Consider the following 23610-nt stretch of genomic DNA (forward strand, 5'->3'; position numbering starts at 1 on the left):
AAAAAAAAAAAAAAGACATTTTGAGACAGAGAGATTTGTATATAGACTAAGTATTTGGTATTAGATGATACCAAATAATTAATTTAGTTAGGTGGTAAGAACATTGTGGCTATTTAAGAAAACGTCCACTTTCTTTATTATTATTTTTGAGATGGAATCTTACTCGTCGCCCAGGCTGGAGTGCAGTGGTGCGATCTCAGCTCACTACAACCTCTATCTCCCGGGTTCAAGTGATTCTCCTGCCTCAGCCTCCTGCGTAGCTGGGATTACAGGGGTGTGCCAACATGCCTGGCTAATTTTTGTACTTTTAGTAGAGATGGGGTTTCGCCATGTTGGCCAGGCTGATTTCAAACTCCTGACATCAGGTGATCCACCCACCTTGGCCTCCCAAAGTGCTGGGATTACGGGCACGAGCCACTGTGCCCGCCCTTCATGTTCTTTAGAAATGAAAATGTCCATGCTTTTGGGGAGTGAAATGACACGATGTTTGGGGTTTGGTTTAAAATAATGTTTCTGAAACATTAACGTGCAAACGAATCATCGGAGATCTTGTTAAAATGCAGATTCCGACTCAGCAGGTAATGAATCAGAAAGGGGCTGAGAGTCTGTTCCAACAAGCTCCCAGACGATGCCCTCACGGCTGGTCCTCAGGTCACATTTTGAGCAGCCAGGCTTTAAATACCTTGACAACAAAAATGAAAAAGGGAGCACAAAATAAATCCAGTTTGTGTGGCAGGATCTTGATCATTGTGTCATCTGCTCGATGGACATACTGGCTTTGTTAAAGTTATCTCGTTTACCTGTGTACATGCTTAAAATTTTATTGTCCAAAAATCAACCTTCCAGACTTGAGGAGGAGGAGGAGCCTGGGGAGAGGGCTCTGCATCTCTCATCCCTGCATTTCCAGGCCATTTCCCTGAGTCTGGCACAAAGTAGATATCGATATCTAATTTTATTTATGTATTTATTTTTTGAGATGGAGTCTGGCCCTGTTGCCCAGGCTGGAGTGCAGTGGCACCATCTCGGCTCACTGCAGCCTCTGCCTCCCGGGTTCAAGTGATTCTCCTGCCTCAGCCTCCCGAGTAGCTGGGATTATAGGCGCGCACCACCACACCTGGATAATTTTTGTATTTTTAGTAGAGATGGGGTTTCACCATATTGGCCAGGCTGGTCTTGAACTCAGGTGATCCGCCCACCTTGGCCTCCCAAAGTGCTGGGAATACAGGCGTGAACCACCACGCCCGGCCTGATATCTGTATTTCATTCCTTTTTCTTTATACCTCTGCCTTGCCTGGAATGATTTGTGGTGATTCATAAAAATACATAATACAGGTAAGATAAAACTCGCTTAAAGTAATGGGGCAAGCAAAAAAGGACAGAAGGAAAATGATGGTTTAGAAAAAGAGGGGGATACAGTAAGCCAGGAAGGAGGCCAACAGCTAACACGTAGATCACGCAGTGCCAGCGCTTTCTATCACGTGCCCCACTTTTGGCTCTGAACACAGCGCTGCCTCACAGAAGTGTTCCTAAAATCCTTTGACTTCATAAAATCATTTGTTGATTCAACGCATGCATGAATGAATGAAGCTTTCTTGAAGGTGATAACAACATGAAAAAGATCAGTTAATGCCATGCGGTGTCCACAAAATTCAAAAAACAAAACACTTCCAGGCAAAGCACAACCAGTCCGGTTATTCAAATCAGAAAACAACTGTCCCTAAGGGTCCTTCGTGAGAACACCACGAACACATCCCTGCAGCCCAGCTTTTCCACAGCTGTGATTTGTGTCCTCCCTGCCACTGCCCCGAAGTAGAAAACACAGGAAACATAACCAGACCAGACACTCTTGTTCGGGGGTAATGGATCCCTTTGAGAATCTTTCTTTTTTCTTTTTTTAGATAGAGTCTCACTCTGTCGCCCAGGCTGAAGTGCAATGGCACAATTTTCAGCTCACTGCAACCTCTGCCTCCCGGGCTCAAGAGATTCTCCTGCCTCAGCCTCCCCACTAGCTGGGACCACAGGTGCCCACCGTCATGCCCAGCTAATTTTTTGTATTTTTAGTAGAGATGGGGTTTCGCCATGTTGGCCAGGCTGGTCTCCATCTCCTGACCTCGTGATCCGCCTGCCTTGGCCTCCCAAAGTGCTTGGATTACAGGTGTGAGCCACCACGTCCAGACTTTTTTTCTTTGTTTTGAGTTGGAGTCTCACTCTGTCACCCAGGCTGGACTGCAATGGTGCGATCTTGGCTCACTGCAACCCCCACCTCCCCAGTTCAAGTGATTCTCCTGTCTCAGTCTCCGGAGTAGCTGGGACTACAGGCGCATGCCACCACGCCTGGCTAATTTTTGTATTTTTAGTAGCGATGTGGTTTCGCCGTGTTAGCTGGGATGGTCTCAATCTCCTGACCTTGTGATCCACCCGCCTTGGCCTCCCAAAGTGCTGGGATTACAGGTGTGAGCCACCGCACCCGGCCCCCTTTGAGAATCTGATGGAAACACTGGAGCCCTTCCTGATCCCCTGAGTGTACGTGTACAAAATCCTCCCCTTGCCTGAAGTGCTCTGCCCTCAGCCTGTCTCCTGGCTTCCTCTTCATCCTAATTTTTTTTTTTTTTTTGAGATGGAGTCTTGCTCTTGTCGCCCAGGCTGGAGTGCAATGGCACGATCTCAGCTCACTGCAACCTCTGCCTCCCAGGTTCAAGCGATTCTCCTGCCTAAGCCTCCCGAGTAGCTGGGATTACAGGCACCGCCACCACACCAGGCTAATTTTTGTATTTTTAGTAGAGACGGGGTTTTTTCACGTTGGTCAGGCTGGTCTCGAACTCCTGACCTTGTGATCCGCCCGCCTCGACCTCCTAAAGTGCTAGAATTACAGGCGTGAGCCACTGTGCCTGGCCTCTAATTTTTCTTTTTTAATTTTTTGTAGAGACGGGGGTCTTGCTATGTTGCCCAGGTTGGACTCAAATTCCTGGGCTCAAGTGATCCTCCAGTCTTGGCCTCCCAAAGTGCTGGGATTACAGGAGTGAGCCACTGTGCTCGGCCTTCCTTGTTTCCCTATTGCCAGTGACTGCCCCTGCCACCAGTGAGTCCAGTGGGGGCACACACTGCATCTGCCTCGATCGCCACATTATCTCAGGGCCTGGCACGGTGGCCCACACTCGGGAGGAGCTGGGAGAGTGGCCGCTTGCAGCCTACATAGACTCTCAAAGGTTCCAGATCAAGACCCCCAGGCAGGGAAGAAGGTTGTGCTGTTCCCGCTGCCCGCCCCCACCCCCAACGAATCCAGAGCTGAGATAAGGGATGCCCAGTAGGGAGTTTGGGCTCCGGCCCCGGGGCCCACGTCACGTTGAGCCCTGTGCCTCCTGGTCAGTCACTATGGGGGAGAAACAGGACGTCAGCAAACTGCCTAGGGGAGAATTAAAAAGTGCGAGCTGCCAACATGTTACGAGGGGTGAGTGGGGGGCCTTCTTCCCCCCATTTCACTGTCGGTATAACTGAAAGGCACGAGTGGAGACCACAGAGCTAAGTCCAGTCTCCTCTCCTGGGCATCCGTGGCACCCTCCCGCTCTGCCCAGTGCACCCTCTGCACACTCCTGCCTCCAGGCCTCGACACAGCTGCTGCCTCCACCCAGCAGGCCTGCTCACCACTCTCCACCTCTGTCTGCAAAGCCGCCTTTTTTGGCCCTGCTCGGCCAGCCAGGAGCCAGGGGCCAATCAGACTCTGTCAGAATAACTCCCGGGTCCCTGAGCCCCCTCAGCACCCTGTGGTCTGTCTGGCTCTGACCAAACCCTGAGCCCCCTCAGCACCCTGTGGTCTGTCTGGCTCTGACCAAATTCTGTCTGGATCAGGGTGATCTGTGATTCAGTCTGTCTCCCCTGAACCGTGATGTGATCTGAGTCACACACGACACCCCCAGCCACAGAGCCCAGCTCAGCACAGGGCCAGGCCCAAAAGAGGTGCTCTAAAAATGTCAGAGTGGGCCAGATATTCCCTTTCCTCACGCCACCCCACCCCCGTGTTCACTTTGTTCATCAGAGAGATCTTGTTCAACTGAGGGTTCCGCTCCCCCAGAGCACCTGTTGCCTTCCAGGCACCACGCTAGGTGCTGAGGCTCAGAGAGGGGTGTGGTTTGCGCATGGCCCATCAGAAGATTGAATATTTGTGTCTGGGGCTCAGCTTCTGTGTTTGTGCCCGATTCCAAAGCCTTTAGTAAAAGCCGGAGGCAGTGAGGGGTTGGTAAACAGAGAGGGCAGGGTCACAAATGGCCTCAAGAAGCTGGGCACTGCTCCTGCTGTGCTGGCGGCTCACTGAGCTGGAGCTGACCTCTGCTTAGAGGGCTGGTAACTAGGTCAGCAAAAGCCTGCTGCAGAGGCACGGTGGCATGAGAAACTGTTTACATGCGTGTGTGTGCAGCCGTGTGTGCATCTGTGTGTGTGCATCCGTGTGTGTGTGTGCGTGTGTGCATGTGTGCATCCGTGTGTGCATCTGTGTGTGTGCATGTGCATGCATCCATGTGTGTGCATCCGTGTGTGCACATCCGTGTGTGCATCCGTGTGTATGCATCCGTGTGTGTGCATCCGTGTGTGCATCCGTGTGTGCGCATCCGTGTGTGCATCCGTGTGTGTGCATCCGTGTGTGTGCATCCGTGTGTGCATCTGTGTGTGCATCCATGTGTGTGTGCATCTGTGTGTGCATCCATGTGTGTGCATCTGTGTGTGTGCATCCATGTGTGTGTGCACATCTGTGTGTGTGCATCCGTGTGTGTGCAGCCTTGTGTATGTGTGCACATGTGTGTGCATCCGTGTGCACATCCGTGTGTGCATCCGTGTGTGTGTGCAGCCGTGTGTGTGTGTGTGTGTGTGTGTGTGTGTGTGTGTGTGTGTGTGGTGGGGGAGGTTGCCGTATTTGCTGGGCTTTCCCTGAGAGCCAGTTGGTGCCCAGGTCTGCCAGGCCTGGCTCAGCTTGTTTCCTCAGACTGGACTCGCCTCAGGCCCGACAGCTCGCCTTTGAGCTGCGCCTCCATCAGGAAACCACCTCCTGTTGCATTTCCCACCGGGACTCAGAACACAGCACTGTCTTGGTAGATGGTCTTGAGTTCAAATCCTCACTGCCTCGGAGTCACTGAAGGACCCTGGGCTTGGCACCTCACTTCCGTCTCCCCTCTGGGACATGGGGCTGTGCCGATCAAATGGGGCGACACGCAGCCCCAGGTCTGACGCAGGAAGTTCAGCACGTGGAGGCTGAGGTTGGAGAGTTATAACCACAGGCGAGGGCTGGCCCTCCCTCCCAAGCCCCCCTCGTGTGCTGTCTGACTTACAGACACAGCTACACCAGTGTCTGTCACCACACTACCCACAGGACCACCTCTCTGAGCTGTCTCCAGCCATGGAGGCCTGCTGAGTCAGACCGAGAACCCCCTCCATCCTGTCAGCCACCACTGTCTCCCCTCAACCCTGTCTCCTCCAGCACACTGGGCAATTTAAACACATATTCTCACAGGACAATAAGTACCATTATTCCCAATTTAGGAAACCGAGGCCCAAGGGGCATGATTTGCCCACACTGATACCAGGAGCTGCAGAAGTGGGACTAGATGCAGGGGTCCCGACGCCCCGCCCAGAACCCCCAGCAGGGCCTCGTGGGAGGACTGTGCCCCAGAGCCATCTGCAGCCAGCCGCAGTCCCCCCACCTCAATCTTCTACATGGAGCCTCATCAACTCCACCCCAAACCTCACAGTCAGCTGAGCCCATCTCTCTCCCTCACCCTTCATCTCCCTAATAACAAGAATGTCCAACAGGCCTTGAGCACTACTGTGTGCTGGAAACTAAACATTTCTTTTTTTTTTTTGAGATGGAGTCTTGCTCTGTCGCCCAGGCTGGAGGGCAATGGCGCGATCTCGGCTCACTGCAACCTCTGCCTCCTGGGTTCATGCGATTCTCTTGCCTCAGCCTCCCAAGTAGCTGGGATTACAGGTGTGCACCACCATGCCTGGCTCATTTTTGTATTTTTAGTAGAGATGGGGTTTCACCATGTTGGCCAGGCTGGTCTTGAACTCCTGATCACAAGTGCTCTGCCTGCCCTGGCCTCCCAAAGTGCTGGGATTTCAGGCGTGAGCCACCGCGCCCAGCCAGGAAACTAAACATTTCTCACTATTGTGTCCTCCTCCCCACGTCCGCCTTCCCCAACACCCGCGGATGGGGCCAAGGCAGCAGCCTCCGCACGGGCCTCTCTGCCTCCCCTCTCTCCCAGATTCCAACCACCACACAACATACAAGTCCGTCGCCACCCTGCTCAAGACCTTCTGTGGCTCTCCACTGCCCTCAGCAGGAGCTCCAAGCTCCCCCAGGCCAGCACTCAGGTCCCCACGTTCCTCACCACCTCCACCGTGGGCCTCTCGGGCCTGGATGCCTGCGTCCCTCCACTCATACCACACCTGCCCCACGAATGCAGACCTCCCAGAGAAGGGCAGGGATGTGGGGCTCCCACACGGCCCACACTCCCCCAGCCAGCTCACCCACACACACTGCACTCCGCCGGCATTTCACCTTTGCTTGGGCTGCCCCTCTGCCTGGAGTGCCCCTTCCCTACCCCCGTGTTGTGAGACCCTGCTGGGGCTGGGGAGGCTACTGTGTGCACAACCTGCCTTCTCTTCACACAGGGGGCCAGGACAGGGGTAGCCTCGCCACTGCCCGCACCTCCAGGGCCCAGCATGTCCCGACTTGGGGCGGGGCTAGAAGAGAAAGCTACACCAGAGACCGCCTTCTGCTCCCACTCACACTTCGCCTCCATCTTCCTACAAACCAGACTCCTCACACCCCAGGGCTTGGTCCCTCCTATTCCCCCTGCACAGAAGGCCCCTTTGCTCGCCCCCAGCCTGTACTTGCCAAGGGCCTCCCCATCCTTTAGAGCCCACCTCAGATGCTACAGTCTCCCACACCCCAAGGACTGAGGTTTTCTGTCACGCACAGGCCCCGGGTGATGCCCCGCAGAGCCCCAGGCCTCAGCCGGAGTGCGCGCCACCAGCAGAGCGGGCCCTGGACTTCTGGTTCCTTCTTTTTAACCCCTGTAAGGTGTTGTGGGCTGACAGGACAGGCCTCTTCACGCAAGGGTGGAAACTCAACCTCTGAGACCCAGGATGGAGGGGTGAGTTGATGTGATTGCAGAGTGAGTCAGGAGTGAAGACTGACTTGGGGACGGCAGGCCACAGGGTAAGAGGGCATGATGGGGCTGGTGGTCAGGGTGTGGAAAGTTCCAGGGTTTCAGTGTCTGTCTGCACCCGACGCTTCTAAAATCTCCCTTAGACAATTGCTATTATTCTGTCTGCTGCCACGAATAACAAGAAGTAGGCATCGGCCGGGCGCGGTGGCTCACGCTTGTAATCCCAGCACTTTGGGAGGCTGAGGCGGGCGGATCACGAGGTCAGGAGATCGAGACCACGGTGAAACCCCGTCTCTACTAAAAATACAAAAAATTAGCCGGGCGTGGTGGCGGGCACCTGTAGTCCCAGCTACTCGGAGAGGCTGAGGCAGGAGAATGGCGTGAACCCGGGAGGCGGAGCTTGCAGTGAGCTGAGATCGTGCCACTGCACTCCGGCCTGGGCGACAGAGCAAGACTCCATCTCAAAAAAAAAAAAAAAAGAAGTAGGCATCACCAGAGTGGGTGGCCTGGAGAGGGTAGAAGGTCAGGGCCAGGCCAGTCCTGGATTCTCTCCAGCCTAAGGAGGCCCAGCCCGGCACGGGATACAGGGCACTGGGCCCGGAGCCACAGTCTGAGGGAGTTCTTCCTCCCAGCAACCCCTGGCCATTTTCTTTCTCAGATTCTCCTCAGCGCCCAAGACTCAACGCCACCTCACCTCCTCCAGGAAACTCTCCCGGACGGGCCCATCCTAGTCTCAGGACCTCACAGCATGGAGCAGAACGGCAGCAGCCTCGTTTCCGCCACCCGCACCGGAGCTGCTGGGGCCCTGCTCTCGTCCCCTTCCCGTGGCTGAGCTGAGCTGCGGGCTAAGTGGTCTCATGGCAAGTCTGCTCCATCATCGCTCTCTGCTGCCCATCAGCTTGGGAAGGGCCTGGGCCTCAAAAGAGGTGTGATCAATGCCACCTGCTGGAAAAGGCGCTGAGGTGATGGGTGGTGGTCTCAGAGGCTGCAGGAGACAGATGAGCCACAGGAATATTCTGGAGCTACGCGAGTATTCTGGAGCTGGGAGGCAGGACAGAGGCCTGGACTTGAGCCCCGTGTCTATTGTCAGTTGCTTGCAAGCCTGGGTAGTCACTGCCCGCTCTGTGCCCCAGTCACCTCCTCTGTACTGGGAGAGGGTAGACGAGAGTCTAGTCTAAGTAAGCATCTGTTCCAGATATTCTTGGTAATGGGAGATCAAAGCCACAAGCCATAAAAAGAGTGAGACTCTCTCCACACCCCACATGTAACTAAAAACAGAGAAGTCGAAATTGTCAGATAAAGGAAGTTCAACAAACTGTTGACCTTTCCATGGTGACTATTCTGATGTGTTTGAAATATAAAATATTAGGCCGGGCAAGGTGGCTCATGCCTGTAGTCCCAACACTTTGGGAGGCTGAGGCAGGTCGATCACCTGAGGTCAGGAGTTCGAGACCAGCCTGACCAACATGGTGAAACCCCGTCTCTACTAAAAATACAAAAATTAGCCAGGCGTGGTGGCAGGCGCCTGTAATCCCAGCTACTCGGGAGGCTGAGGCAGGAGAAATGCCTGAACCTGGAAGGCACAGGTTACGGTGAGACAAGATCCAGCCTGGGCTCTAGCCTGGGCGACAGAGCAAGACTCTGTCTCAAAAAATAAAATGAAACATAAAATATTAAAATCTGTCCAAAAACGTGTGCCTTGCTGGTACCCTACACATTGTGGCCTGCTTCCTGGGTGATCTGGCCCCAGGTGGGATGCTAATCCCAAGTCCCCTCCCAGAACAGCCTCAGCCCATCTTTCAGGGAGAACTCAGCTACTAGGAGCCTTCCATCCACATAAGCTTGATGCCCATCCAATTCTCCAGCCAACCTCCGGAGCGGGGGCAGGTGACCCATGGGAAGTCTGCTCAGATCACTAGGCAGGACCACCCTGCCCTCCGGCTTGATCTTAGCAGCCTCCAGGGGCTCACCTGACCGTGCTGTCTCATCACCGGGGGCCCACAAAAGGATTCATGGCTTGGCTTGCCCAGAGGCTTCCATGGGACAGTTAAAGGCTAAAATGGGACCCCCCAGGCAGCAGAAGTGCCTCCCCCCACCCCACATTCGTTTTCACCCTGGGCCTGACAACACAGGAAGCAGGCTCCCCGCCAACACGCTCACCCTCTACCATACAGACACTTGCCCCCAGTGTCTCGTCAACACTCTCACAGGGTCCTCACCCTCATCAGCCCAACCCCTTAACAGAAGTGAGCTCTGCCAGGCGGATCCCTCACACTCAGAGAACAAACTACAGAGGTAAGGACCTGCCCCACGTGGGTGCCACGGGGAGAGGGCCTTGGTGGCGGGGGGAGGCTGGCTGGAGGAGGAAGAGAATGGCAGAGCCCTGGAGTCCAAAGCCCCCAGCTGTCAGAACTGGCAACACAAAGCTTCAGCCGCCCTTCCCAACAAGCCCGGGGATCTGACCCACCGCACAAGGCCCCTTTCCTGGAGGAGCTCCCGCTCTAACCTCTGGCTCTCACTGAGCCCCATCAGACACAGACAGACAGTCAAGGCTGGGGTCTGCAGACACCCGGTTGGGGCTGAGGGCACAGCAGCCCCTCGAGGCAGCGGGTGAGGGGACTTACTGGCCATGCAGAGCACAGTGTGGAAGAGCCACATCCTCGCTGGAGCAGAGGCAGCTGCGTGGGAGCCGAGGCGAGTGCAACACATGGGCCGTGGCCCACTCAGCTTCCCCTCAGCCAGGAGGCCAGGAGGCGGGGACAGAAGCACACACACCAGCAAGGACCCACAGACAGGCACTTTCAATCAAACAGAGACACTCCGGCTCATACACAACCAGCCGTGTGGCTTCCTCAGTTGTGGGCTGGACCCTGGGAGCTTAGGGGCCACTGTCGGCCCCACTCTACTCCCCATACTTTGATACTCTGACCCACACTTTCACGGAATGGGGAGCTGAGCTTTGGCCAGGGCCACAGTTCTAGGCGTCCTCAGCAGATGCTGGAGGTGCAGGAGCAACGAGAATCCAGCCTGCCGCCCGTATCATCCATTTGAGTCGGTCCCCTGTCCTGCCTCAGAACCTACCACCAGGCATCTCAGCCCAGCTTCCAGCCCAGGGTCCTCGGTGGTGGTTGCCTCAGCATTGAGACAGGGGTCCCCCTCCCATAGGAAGTGCCCCCCCAGCCAAAAACTGGGCTCCTGTACCAGCCCACGCACTCAAGGCCCTGGGGTTCTGGAGGGCCAGGTGAGTGGAAAGACCCAGCGCACTGAGTGAAGTCACTGCCTCGATTCAACTTTGGCTGCGTTCATTCTCTTTAAAACCAGGACAGCATCCTGACGCGGAAACTGACTGAACAGGACTGAGTTACCAGAATAACAGAAGAAGTAAAATTCTATACATCTTCCAGCATACCTCTGATGCATCCCAGCATTCCACAGAACACGCCGTTGACAGTTTGCAGTCGTATCTAAGTGCTGATCTGTCAGATCTGTACCGTGTGACCAAGTCTGTGACACGGAAGGAACTCTGTCCTGCACCCCTGCTCCCCAGGCTGCTGAAGTGCACAGCGGTGCTGTCAAACAGAACTCTGCGCAGGGATGGAACACTGTTCTAGGTCGACATTGTCCAGGATGGTACTCATGAGCCACATATGGTACTAAACCCTTAAAATGTCACTAGAACAACTGATGAACTGAATTTTATATATTTTATTTAATTTTAATTAAAGGTAAAATGGCAGGACATTCCAAGTCTCTCTCACATGAGTGTCTGCAGCCCCATTCACTCTGAAATGTGAATGTGTTAACAGAGTGGACAATGGTGTTGACTTGATTACTAGATAAAAATCCATGTGATTTTGTTTCTCTCGCACTGAAAGGTTGCTTGGCTAAGGTTCTGTGAAGATCCGATGACATTTCCAACACTCTGCCTTGTCTGCTTTGCTCTGACAAAATGCTTATGACTACTAGATCTTGCTCGGTTATGTGAGATTACAATTCACCGGTTTTCATCCTGTACGAAACAGAAGTTAAACAGCAGAGAAGTTAAACAGTTGTAAAAGCAAAATTCCAGGTCTGGTGGTTTTCCTGCCAGGTCATGATGAAACCATCCTACTTCTGTTGAACCTGGTCCCAGGAGGCATCGGGGCCTGGGGCCCACAGCCTGTCTTCCCAGCGCTCCAGGGCTCGTGACCCTCCTCCTCCCCTCACTTCATTCTGCGCTCCAAGGGCACTAGGGAGAGTCACAGGGGTCTCCTCTCCCCAGCACTGGCCTAAAGCGGGAAGCGGGCAGCCCAGTCACTGAGCAGATCCCTGGTAGGGCAGGGCTGGAACCCAGACTGCAGCTCACTCGAGATTCCTGAGAGAAGACTTTGTGTTTGGAGTGTGAACGTCAGGGTGCCTCGGGAAGCCAGGGAAAGCTGATGACTGGATGCTGGACAGGCAGCAGGGCCATTTCTGTACCTTTGCAGACTTCTAGAATGCTGACTCATCCTGCATCCATCCAATACGTATTTATCCAAGCGTCAGTGCCTCTAGTCATGAGACACATAGGGGTCCGTAAAGCCCACCTGGCGGTAGCTGCTTTCCCCACAAACCCAAACTATATCCCCGGGGTCAGGGCCGGGCTCTGTTGAGTAATGCTCCCCATCACAGCACCCAGTGCAAGGCTGGGTGTTTGGCGAATATACACATAACCAAAAGACACGTGAATGTGGTTTCCCAACTCACTTTAAACAAATATTCCAGGACCAACGTCAGGGACATTCTACAACAGAAACTGCACTGTACTCTTCACACACATCAATGTCATGAAAGACAAGGAAAGGCTCAGGGCCTACTCCAAATGAAAGGAGGCTGCAGAGAGGATAATGAGAGGCATCGCCTGATCCTGGATTGCATCCTGGACCAGAAAAACAACGGCTTTCAAAATCATGACTGGGACAGTTGGCAAATCTGAAACAGGAACTACAAATTAGCGACTCTTGGGCTGATCAGAGAATATTACACATTTCCTGAATTTGAGAACTGTACCATGGGCATGTGAGAGGCGGTCCCTGTTCTTGGGAAATGTTCACTAAAACATCTTATGGATAAACGAGCATGATGTATACAAATAACCCTCAAATGGTTCATGGTTCAGAGGATAGGAAGAAAAAGGGGTGAGGGAGAAGAGGAGGGAATGAATAAGGAGAAAATGTGGCAAAGTGTTCTTTGTTGTACCCTTGAAACTGCTGTGATTTTGAAATTATTTCAAAATAAAGTTTTAGACATTTTTTAAAATCTTTTTTCTTTCTCCCCTTGATACCAGGAAGAATAAAGTTTTTAAAGAATGGGCAGGTGGGCCGGGCGTGGTGGCTCACGCCTGTAATCCCAGCACTTTGGGAGGCCGAGGCGGGCAGTTCACGAGGTCAGGAGATCGAGACCATCCTGGCTAACATGGTGAAACCCCGTCTCTACTAAAAATACAAAAAAAAAATTAGCCGGGTGTGTTGGCGGGCGCCTATTAGTCCCAGCTACTCGGGAGGCTGAGGCAGGAGAATGGCGTGAACCCAGGAGGCAGAGCTTGCGGTGAGCCGAGATCGCACCACTGCACTCCACTTGGGCGACAGAGCGAGACGCCGTCTCAAAAAAAAAAAAAAAAAAAAAAGGCCAGGTGCACTTGCAGTCACTGTTACTTGAGAGGCTCAAGCTACTCGGGAAAGCTTGAGCCCAGGAGTTTGAGTCCAATCTAGACAACATAGTGTGAACCTGTCTCTTTAAAAAAAGTTGCAAAATGTTCATGGATGGAGGATAAGTGCTCGGTGTGAGGTGAAAGGGCTGCCTGTGGGTCGGGAGTGGTAGCTCCCACCTGTAATGCCAGCACTTTGGGAGGCCGAGGTGGGCGGATCACCTGAGCTCAGGAGTTTGAGACCAGCCTGGGCAACACGGTGAAACCCTGTCTCTACTAAAAATACAAAAAGTAGCCAGGCATGGCAGCGTGTGCCTGTAGTCCCAGCTTCGGGAGGCTGTGGCAGGAGAACTGCTTGAACCTGGGAGGCAGAGGTTGCAGCGAGCCGAGATTGCGCCACTGCACTCCAGCCTGGGTGACAGAGCAAGACTTCATCTCAAAAGAAACAGAAAGGGCTGCCTACTGTCTTCAGAGTGAGTCAAAAGCACTAAGGCACAGCCTTCAGAGGCAGGAAATGGTTCTATTCCCCCACTTGCCTTCTGAGTCTTAGGAAGCCAGAAACAGCGATGACATTGCTGAGACCAGAGCCTAGGGCTGCAGAGCAGTGGCACTCACGACCTTTGAACGCTCAGTAGGAGTGCCTGCTCAGTGCCAAGGCCTCATAGGCGAGCACTCGTCTGAGCCTCTCAGTCACCTACAAGGTCAACCCGATTTCTCAGATGAAGATGACTGCTCCAAGAGGCCACACAGCTAGTGAGGAGCAGAGCTGGGACTCCAAACAGGTCTGTTTCCTCCAGAATCAGGACTCTGAACCACCACAAACTCTCCTGCCTTCAGCTCTTTTGGTGTGTAAACTTTTTTTATTTTTGTTTTTGAGATGGAGTCTTGCTCTTTCATCCAGGCTGGAGTGCAGTGGCACAATCTCGGCTCACTGCAACCTCTGCCTCCTGGGTTCAAGCGATTCTCCTGCCTCAGCCTCCCGAGTAGCTGGGACTACAGGCGCCTGCCACCACACCCCGGCTAATTTTTGTATTTTTAGTAGAGACGGGGTTTCACCATGTTAGCCAGGCTGGTCTCAAACTCCTGACATCAGGTGATCCCCCACCTTGGCCTCCCAAAGTGCTGAGATTACAGGCATGAGCCACGTGCCCAGCTAGGTGGTGTGTAAACTTTAAAAAAGCAGAGATTTCATCCCACAAATGCAGACTGGGATCTCCACATGACCAGGTGCTGTGGACTGAACTGTAAATGTCCTCCAAATTCATATGTTGAAGCCCTAACCCCCAGTGTGGCTCTTCTTGGAGATATGGCTTTTAGGAAGTAATTAAGGTTAAATGAGGTCATAATCCAGTAAGATTGGCGGCCTTACAAGGGCCCTGTGCAGGCACCAAGAAAAGCCTACGTGAATAAGACAGCAAGAGGGTGCTCACCATGTTGGCGTCCTCTGGCCTCAGATCTGTGGGGGACTGAGGGGGTGATGGGACAGGGAGAGAACAAGGAGTGGATTCTCTTGTCCTTTCTAAGGAAGGGGCTGGGAGGGGGAGGGCTGCACGGGGTGCTGGGACCAAGGGTCCAGGGGCTTGGATCTCTTGTTTACAAACCCCTACTTCTTTCCTGCTGTCTAGCCCACACCTCTGATGCTCCCTGGAAAGGAGAGCAAGGGTCCTCGAACACACATTAGCACTAGAAGGAAACTGGAGCTCATCCCAGTTGAGCCCTCCATTTGACAGACAGGGAAGCTGTGGCCCAGGGAAGTGAGGGGACTTGCTCAGTCTTTCCAATTGAGTATGTGGGGCAGAAGGAGTCCCCAGGGCCCTGGCCCCAGCCGCCATGCTATTTGACTTTCCCCAACAGGCACTCTACCTGAGCTAAAGATGCTTCCTGCCTCTCACAGGCCTGGAGGAGAAGATGGCCACATCATAGGATTGAACACTACCACGAAAATCCTAGGAAGGGACAGGAAGGTGAGAATTCTTTTTTTTTTTTTTTTTTTTTGAGACGGAGTCTCACTCTGGCGCCCAGGCTGGAGTGCAGTGGCGCGATCTCAGCTCACTGCAACCTCTGCCTCCTGGGTTCAAGTAATTCTCCTGTCTCAGCCTCCCAAGTAGCTGGGACTAGAGGTGCCCACCACCATGCCCAGCTAATTTTTGTATTTCTAGTAGAGATGGGGTTTCAACATGTTGGCCAGGCTGGTCTTGAACTCCCGACCTCAGGTGATCCACCCACCTCGGCCTCCCAAAGTGCTGGCATTACAGGCATGAGCCACCGCGCCCGGCCCGAGAATTCTTTTCTGCCAATGGTGTGGGCCTCTCGACCTCACTAACCCACACTGGCCCAGAGGTGTTGGTGACAATTTGAGATAACACAAAGTCTCAACTATTTAAGAATCTGGTCATCCAGAGAGGGCCCCTGGAATTGCTCAAATGAACAGGTAAGAATCCTGAGGCAGGGTACTGACCTTGGTAGGTGAAGTACCACCTATACTCTCGAGTTTTATGGATAGTGCAGCCAAATTCCACCCTGATGCCTCACAACTACTTAAAATTGGCTTTTTGAAGCAGCATTTCCCTAACTACTCCCAGGAACAAAGTTCTGTGAAATGTTCATAGAGTTTCATTGAAAAAAAAAAAAAAGCTACAATATTTTTTCTTCTAAGATTTATTTTATAAACATGTAAGAAAAGTTCTAGATATTTATTGTGGGTCTGGTTATGCAAGAACAATCTGCCTTGACACAGTGTGTGATTCTCAGTATCAAAAGCATTCTCTTCTTTCAGTTTGTAAAAGAAAAACATGGTTTAACTTCTAATTTACTTCTTGTTATTATAAGGTTTAAAAGTAATTACTGTACTTACGTACCCAACTTATTTGTGTAGCAACTAATTCATCTGTGAAGCCACGGTTTGCTGTGGCTTCACAGTAAATTTTGACTTAAGTCTAAATTGCGTGTTAGCATCTCACTGTAACTTAATGCTTCAAGTGAGAAGTTTGAGGAATGCTGCTTTAGGCAAAAGAGCCACCGCAGGAATGAGCTCTGCTCTTTTCACGTGCTCTGGACTGCTGTCACTTTCCTCACCAACAGGACCACAGGCTTAAGAACTGGCTCAGCAGTACTTCTTTAGGGCCTAGGGCCTAGCGCCTGCCTACCAGCTTCCTCTACTTCTATCCTGGGACAGATGAATGCTTTTCTAAAAAATATTTTGGACCGGCCAGGCGCGGTGGCTCACGCTTGTAAGTAATCCCAGCACTTTGGGAGGCCGAGGCGGGCGGATCACGAAGTCAGGAGATGGAGACCACGGTGAAACCCCGTCTCTACTAAAAATACAAAAAAATCAGCCGGGCGTGGTGGCGGGCGCCTGCAGTCCCAGCTACTCGGAGAGGCTGAGGCAGGAGAATGGCGTGAACCCGGGAGGCGGAGCTTGCAGTGAGCCGAGATTGCGCCACTGCAATACATGATTCCCTACAAATCTTTAAAACTGGTAATTCACTCGACATGGCCAGATCATCAAAATTGAATTTAATTAAGTACCATATGCACTTCTGAATAATCTTCCCTTTTTTGAATCTGGGGCTTTCATCTAGAATTAGACTAACCTGCAGACAATGATGCCAGAGCTGGGCTGGGTTACCATAATTCATTCATTTACCAACCACTTTCGAAGCACTACTTACTCTGGGCTGGCCTGACGAAAGGATACAGAGATAACACCACAAAGAAACTTGCTCATTAGGAGCTTGCTTACTGGCTAGAAAGGAAAATACAACATGAAAATAAAGCATTGTACGTACATGGCAGAAAAATGACTAGCCTGTCAGAGGGCCCCAGAGCCTCAGAGGATAGAGCCATTCCTGAGGCTGGAGGGTTTACAAATTCATCCCATCTTTACAGAAGACCTGCTAGATGCCAGGCATGCTGGTAGGCACCGGGAAAAGCCCACTGAACAAGCAGACACGGTCCCTGCTCTCACGGAGCTTACAGTCTAACAAGACAAACTAGGAACAAGCAATTACAGTCCAGTGTAGAGGTGTGCGGGGTTGTGGGGTACAGTGATTTGGCATTATACACACATTTCACTTAAACACAACGGCATTTGTCTGAAAAAGATTTAAAAAAAGAAAAACAAATCAGTTGTTTGGGCCATTCCGCGGGCCCCTCCTTCACTCCATGAGCATAGACAGGAGGGCGGGCCGGGGCAAGCTCATGCGTCTGCTGCACCTGTGGCCTGCCTCAGTTCCCAAGCTCCCCCAAAGTGATCTTCTCGCCTAAATGTGGTTCTAATACCCAAAAACAAGTGATTTTTGCTCAACACAGCCCTAACTGCAAGCCAGTCACTTCACCTGGTACTCAGCCAAACAATAATCTGTTCCCACATGGGCAAGAAATGACTACACGGGACCTCAAGACGTTGGTCTTCAATAGGGCACCTTCCTTAGATTTCTAAGAGGAACTTTAATTACACTCCATTTTTATCTTGGGCACTGACCTTAGAACTGAATCCTGGAGACAGCTGACTCTTCTGTGGCAGTACCATGGGACACATAGAAGTAGCCTATACCCCGGCTCTGGAAGTTGGGGACTGCCTCCTAGAAGGGCCCCTAAGACCTTAAGTTGGTGAGGGGAAGATTGAGGCGGGAGGGGGAGAAGCCTGGGGGGAAGTATGTCGCTGGAGGTAGAAACAGCTCTGTGCACAGTCTGTAGGGCTAGTGAGATCAAGATGCATTTGGGGAACTGGTGAGCAGAGGGCAGGGGAGATGGGGAGAACAGGCCAGGGTACTGCCAGAGGATAGACCTTGGTGAGCCTTATAACATGCTATCAAAAAGGGTGGAATTTATGTATGTATGTATTTTTTGAGACAGGTCTTGCTCTGCTGCCCAGGCTGGAGTGCAGTGGCTTGATCACAGCTCACTGCAGTCTTGAATTCCTGGACTCATGCGATCAGGAGTGTGGAATTTATTCTCAGGGTAATAGTGAAGCTTTGGAAAAGTTTCAAGCAGAGGAATAACAGAATCAGATTTATATTTAAGAAAGTTCATCCTGACGCATGTGAAAAGGTGCCCGACATCATTAGTCATTAGGGAAATACAAATCAAAACCACAATGAGGGCCAGGCATGATGGCTCATGCCTGTAATCCTAGCACTTTGGGAGGTCGAGGCAGGAGGATCACTTGAGGCCAGGAGTGTTAGACCAGCCTGGGTAACATAACGAGACCCCATCTGTACAAAATGTATTTTAAAAAGAAAAAATAAAAATAAAAAACTACAATGAGATACCACTTCACACCAGAAAATAATGAGTGTTGGTGGAGATGTGGAGAAACTGGAACCCTCACACATTGCTGGTGGGAATGGAAAATGATACAGCTCCTTGGAAAAACCACCTGGCAGTTCCTCAAAAGGTTAAAGATAATTATGACCCAGCAATTCCACTCCTAAGTATACACCCAAGAGTCATGAAAACACTTGTCCATGCAAAAACTTGTTCGGGAATGTTCGTAGCAACATTATTCATAATAGCCAAAAAGTACGGCCAGGTGCGGTGGCTCACACCTGTAATCTCAGCACTTTGGGAAGATGAGGTGGGCAGATCACCTGAGGTCAGGAGTTCGAGACCAGCCTGACCAACATGGTGAAACCCCATCTCTACTAAAAATACAAAAAATTAGCCAGGCGTGGTGGCACATGCCTGTAATCCCAGCTACTCTGGAGGCTGAGGCAGGAGAATTGCTTGAACCCGGAGGTGGAGGTTGCAGTGGGCCGAGATCGTGCCATTGCACTCCAGCCTGGGCAACAAGAGCGAAACTCTGTCTCAAAAATAAATTACAGAAATAGAAATAGAAATATATATATATAGCCCTAAAGTAGAAACAACTCAAATGCCCATTAACCAATGAGTGGACAAAAAAAAAAATGTGGCGTACCCATAAAATGGACTATTATTCGGCAATTTTAAAAAATGAAATACTGATATATGCTATGACATGGATGAACCTCAAAAATATGTTAAGAAGCCAGTCACAAATAGACACATAGTATATGATCCCATTTATATGAACTGTCCAGAATTGGCAAATCCACAGAGAGAGAAGGAAGATCAGTGGTGGCCAGAGGCTAAGAGGGAAGAGGGAATAGGGAGCGTTGCTAATGGGCTCAGGGTTTCTTTGGGTGATAAAAAAATTGATTACAGTGCTGGTGCATAACTCTGCAAATATACTAAAAGCCACTCAAGTGTACACTTTAAATGGCTGAACTGTATGCAAATTACATCTAAATTAAGCTGGTAACAACAACAAAGGTTCATCCCGCTGCAGTGTGCAGAATGGAGACAGGGCAGAGACCAGCTAAGAGGCTGCTGTACAAATGCAGCTGGAAAGGGCAGTGGCTGAAGAACGGGGAGGGGTTCACAGGATCAGACTACAAGGGGGCCAGAGGATGAGACTACATCCTGAGGACGCCACAAATTATCCTGGGTACCTGGTAACTCTCCAGAGAGGAGAATGGGAAACAAATGAGGTATCTGCAATTATCATCAAGCAGCAAACATGTATGTAAAATCTCCTACACATAAGACTAAGAGGAACACACACAGTGTGCAGCCCTGTGCCCACATGTGTGGGGAGCGTCCAGGGTAAAAGCACGCCCAGCTGCCTGCCAGTGGCCTGTCCTGACTCTCCATTCTCACTCTTGAACTCCAAAGAAAAGGCCTCGCCATTCAGGACACACTCGAGATGTTGCAAGATCGGAGTGACTGAGAGTGGGCAGGAGGGTTACAGAGGCTAATACGGCCAGTAACTCTCTGAGAGTGGGCAGGAGGGTTACAGAGGCTAATACGGCCAGTAACTCTCTGAGAGTGGGCAGGAGGGTTACAGAGGCTAATACGGCCAGTAACTCTGAGAAGCAAAAATCTTTAAAGCTGCCTTTCTGGGTTCTCTCTGTGTGTCTGTGAAAACTGTAAGGCTACTCAAGTGTGTATTTTTCTCGGTTAGATCAAAGACCCAGTTTTGACTGCACGCCACCTCCTTCCAGAATGTCTTTCTTTGCTGATCTCCAGCAGGAGACTGGTGAGTGCTGAAGGGCCATGGAACAAATGGACCTGAGCTGCTGGTGGAAAAGCAAAAGGCAAGTCTGTGAAGGAGCATATTCTACACCCTGCAGAGGCCATGCCAGCTGGGACCCTGACCACAAGACATCTTTGCCCCATTAGTAGAAGCAGAGACTGTGCTGGGATGGGAATGAGCCCATCTACACCTCATGCATGCCCTCAGTTGTCTGCCTGGCACTTCCTCCACCTGCAATAGAAATTAATGCTGGCGAGCCCACTGCCGTCACAGTTTGGGAAGAATCAACCGCCACTGAGACGCACCAACAAAGCCAGGAATTCTGGTGGCAGCCTGCTCAACTGCTAGACGGGAAAACTGAGGCCCAGGTCCATGGAGCAGAGCCGGGGGTTGGCATCCAGATGTCTGATTCTCAGGCCCCCGCACTTCTCACTCTACCAATTCCCCAAACCCTGACCCTTCCTAAGAACCTGGCTCTCAGCCGTATGCTTCACAAGGAAAGAAAAGCTGAGAAATCTCAGATGCCTTAAGTCTCAACTGGCAGAGAAACCAGAACCATCTCCTTCCTAGAATCCTACTAAGAAGCTGAAATATATCATGGTTATATCCTCTAATCTCTAAAGGGAGGGAGAAAAAGCAGGTTAATCAACAAAATATGGGACAATACAGTTTTTCTTGCAGCTCTGAAATCTTGCAGCCCTTTACTTCCTTTATTAATAACAGTGTTCTGCATTAATTCGTGCCACAGTGTAATCAACTATCAATGTGACCATGAGCTCAGCCACAAGTAAAGATCGACAGAATCCAGGCTGCACTGTGTGCGCAACAGCCCAGGCAGGTGAACAGATGTGACATCGCAAAAAGGACCACGGCTTATTACCATCTCTAACTCCCATGTTCCAGCAAACCGAAGCAAAACACTGTTTCTTAAAACTGCAGAGGAATAAAAATTAAACACTACAAAACAAAAATCTGACAGGAAGACAAAACCATCTACCTCCTCCTAATGGTGAAATAATCGAAAGGAGTTTAACAATAAATGAACTAAAATTTTTATAACTATTATCTTTACTGCCAATTTTGAAGATGTCTTCAGGTGCCACAACTTGGGGACAGAAAGAATAAATATCAATGTATAACTTCTAGAGTGATAATAAACAACAGGACCCCATCTCAGATGGATGGATTTTTTTCCTACTGGAGCCAAAAAACAAGCTGAACTCTATGTACAACAGACAGACTATACAACTAGGAGCATTTAAAAATAATAAGACTCCTCTCTCTGCCTTCTTCCAAAGAATAGAATATATATTTAACAGCACAAAAGAAGATACCACTTGAGCTTCCCCTTTAGCCAACAGGAAGAATTTCCACATATAAAAATTAAAAATTTAAACTTTCAAATCATTCATGTTTTAAAGGTAATACAGACTTAAAAATTCTTCAACATTAACCCATAATCCCACCCCTAGCACAAAAATCAACCCCAAATCCAGACGTCACAGTTTTTTGTTCCTAAAAATCCCACAGCACTGAACTTGATCTTCACATCAAGCTGACAGCAATTAAGAGGCCCATGACATGAGCAATCCCCGAGGGAAGAACGGAAGCACAGTCAACGCTGCAGCTCTTATCTACCTGGGCGGCACTGGTGCACCTCTGAGGTCAGGTCCGTGAGATTCGCCCCCACACTAGGGTCCCGGAAGGGTGAGCTGGCCGCTTCCCTCCTCTTCCCCCTCGAAGGATGTCCAATAAGCACCTGGGAATTGACTTTTCTTGGGAAAAGGGTGCTGGTAACAGCTGTCAGGGCCAAGGCAATAGTGAGAAGTTCAGTTCTCTGCTCTTTGGATGAACTGTGTAAAACATTTCTTTTAAAAGACACAATGTTAAAAATATTAAGAAAAATGTCTACAAAATCTGGAGGGCTGCCTTTTTCTCAAAGGGTAAAGCCTGTGGGGTGGTGGGAAAGGAATCGAGGGCCCAGAACTACAACTCTGCAGCGAAAGATAGAGATGCCCTTGAAAATGTGTCACATTCTTAAGATGTCTTGCCGAAGCAGCAAGAGCTGAGGGTGACCGTGTGAGCAGGAGCGAGAGGGCGCCAGCTCCTGCGGGGGAGGGTCCTACTGCGCGCCCCACCCTGTGCAAGAATGTCAGGCTTTAGGGCAGCTGCCATAGGCCCCAGGGGCATCAGGACTCTGCCTCTGAACCAGAGCTGCTTTCCCGACTAACTTCAATCTGGAGAGATGGTAAGTTATCTAACCGGCTCTTCTTTTGGCGAGACTGCTCTTTCTCCTTAATCAGAGCCCCCCACGCCCTTTGCAGCTCGGAGTCGTCTTCCTCAGCGCCAGGCGCCCTGTGATCCACTTTCTTCATATTCTTTTCTTTGGTCTTGGGTGCAGATCCTAGGCGAGTCCATAAATTACCTGTTTGGATGAGATGGCATTTCACTTTCGCAGTCAGCGCTAAGAACCAGGGTAGTACTGAGGGGGCAGCAGCACTGCCAACACCTGCTGTGCAGGAAACGCCAGCAGTCTGTGGCACCTGCCACCACAGTGCAGCCTTGGGTAGGTAAAATCTCATTTCCCAGGCCGCAGCCCCCTGTCTGCAAACAGAAGGGTCTGGACCCAGCAGGGGATTCTCACCGTGGGGGACAGGTCAGGTTCCTCCCTGTCACCAGACACATCAGAATCACCTGAGAGGCTGTTTCCTCCTACTCCTGCCCTTCCCTGCCAAGACATCACCCTGTGTGCTAATCCATTCTGCCAGGAGTAGGCCACTCCCAGATCCCTTCCATTAATTTTTGAAATATATTTTATGAAAATTCAGCAATAGAGAAATACGTGTTTAGAATTTTGTGGATAGCCACATTATAAGACAATTAAAAGTTGTTTTTGTTTCTGTTTTTGAGACAAGGTCTTGCTCTGTTGCCCAGGCTGAAGTGCAGTGGTGCAGGCGCCCACCACCACGCCCGGCTCATTTTTGTGTTTTTAGTAGAGACAGAGTTTCACCATGTTGGTTAGGCTGGTCTCGAACCCTGACCTCATGTGATCCCCCCATCTCGGCTTCCCAAATTGCTGGGATTACAGGTGTTGAGCCGCCATGCCTGGCCTAAAAGTTTTATTTAGAAAGATTATAAAATGTGGCAAACAACTACGATAAAATGCTATATGAAAAAAGTAGGATTTGCATGTGGACAAAGACTGGAATAGCTCACATGAAACTAAAAAGATTTGTGCCAAACAGAAAGAGCCAGGAGTGTGCTATTTTTTTCTATTTTCTAAGCGTTCCTTACTGTTGGGATGATGCTGATGCTGATGATAACTATAATGGAAAAGGAATAATCACTTATGTTTGGCATGGGCTGTTTCTTGCCTTCTGCTAAGAAAGTATTTCTCCAATACAACCATTGTCCTCTGCTCTCACTGAATCCCCATTCCCATCAGTTTTAAGGGTTACCAACCTGATTTCTTCTCCCGAGTATCAGCGTAGAGGCTTTTAATATCTTGCCTGGGAACACCTAACCTACTATGCACATCAGAAGAGGGCTCTCTCCGAACGACTGGGTTACTACTAAAAGCCTTTTCTGGAGAATGTGGTCTTTTTCCTAATCGCTGGCGTATATCTGAAAAAAAGAGAAACAGTGCACCAGTGACCACGTGTGTGCTTCATGCTTAGCAGCCACCTGAGACCTCTAAAGGATCTGGCACTAACCCCCGCCCCAAGGACACA

At 50.8% G+C, this 23610-nt stretch overlaps 2 protein-coding genes across 5 annotated transcripts in view; both read right to left on the reverse strand.

Annotated features, from left to right (window-relative positions):
* ITGAE (integrin subunit alpha E) overlaps positions 1-9859 on the reverse strand; it is a 73610-nt gene extending 63751 nt beyond the window's left edge. The window contains exon 1 of the mRNA XM_032138917.2: positions 9782-9859. Within this exon, the coding sequence (XP_031994808.2) occupies positions 9782-9815 (34 nt within the window). The 5' untranslated portion in view covers positions 9816-9859. The remainder of the gene's footprint in view (positions 1-9781) is intronic.
* Positions 9860-10842: 983 nt separating this feature from the next.
* Positions 10843-23610, reverse strand: part of NCBP3 (nuclear cap binding subunit 3) — a 44376-nt gene continuing 31608 nt past the window's right edge. For 3 of the 4 annotated variants that reach the window (XM_058431375.1, XM_058431376.1, XM_058431377.1), the window contains 4 exons: positions 23342-23503; positions 22142-22304; positions 21518-21679; positions 10843-11166 (listed from right to left, as the gene is read on the reverse strand). In XM_058431375.1, the coding sequence (XP_058287358.1) occupies positions 21571-21679; positions 22142-22304; positions 23342-23503 (434 nt within the window). In that variant the 3' untranslated portion in view covers positions 10843-11166; positions 21518-21570. The remainder of the gene's footprint in view (positions 11167-21517; positions 21680-22141; positions 22305-23341; positions 23504-23610) is intronic. The other variant, XM_032138926.2, reaches the window with a different exon arrangement.

The sequence above is a fragment of the Hylobates moloch genome, unplaced genomic scaffold, assembly GCF_009828535.3.
Source record: "Hylobates moloch isolate HMO894 unplaced genomic scaffold, HMol_V3 SCAFFOLD_19, whole genome shotgun sequence".
Lineage (NCBI taxonomy): Eukaryota > Metazoa > Chordata > Mammalia > Primates > Hylobatidae > Hylobates > Hylobates moloch.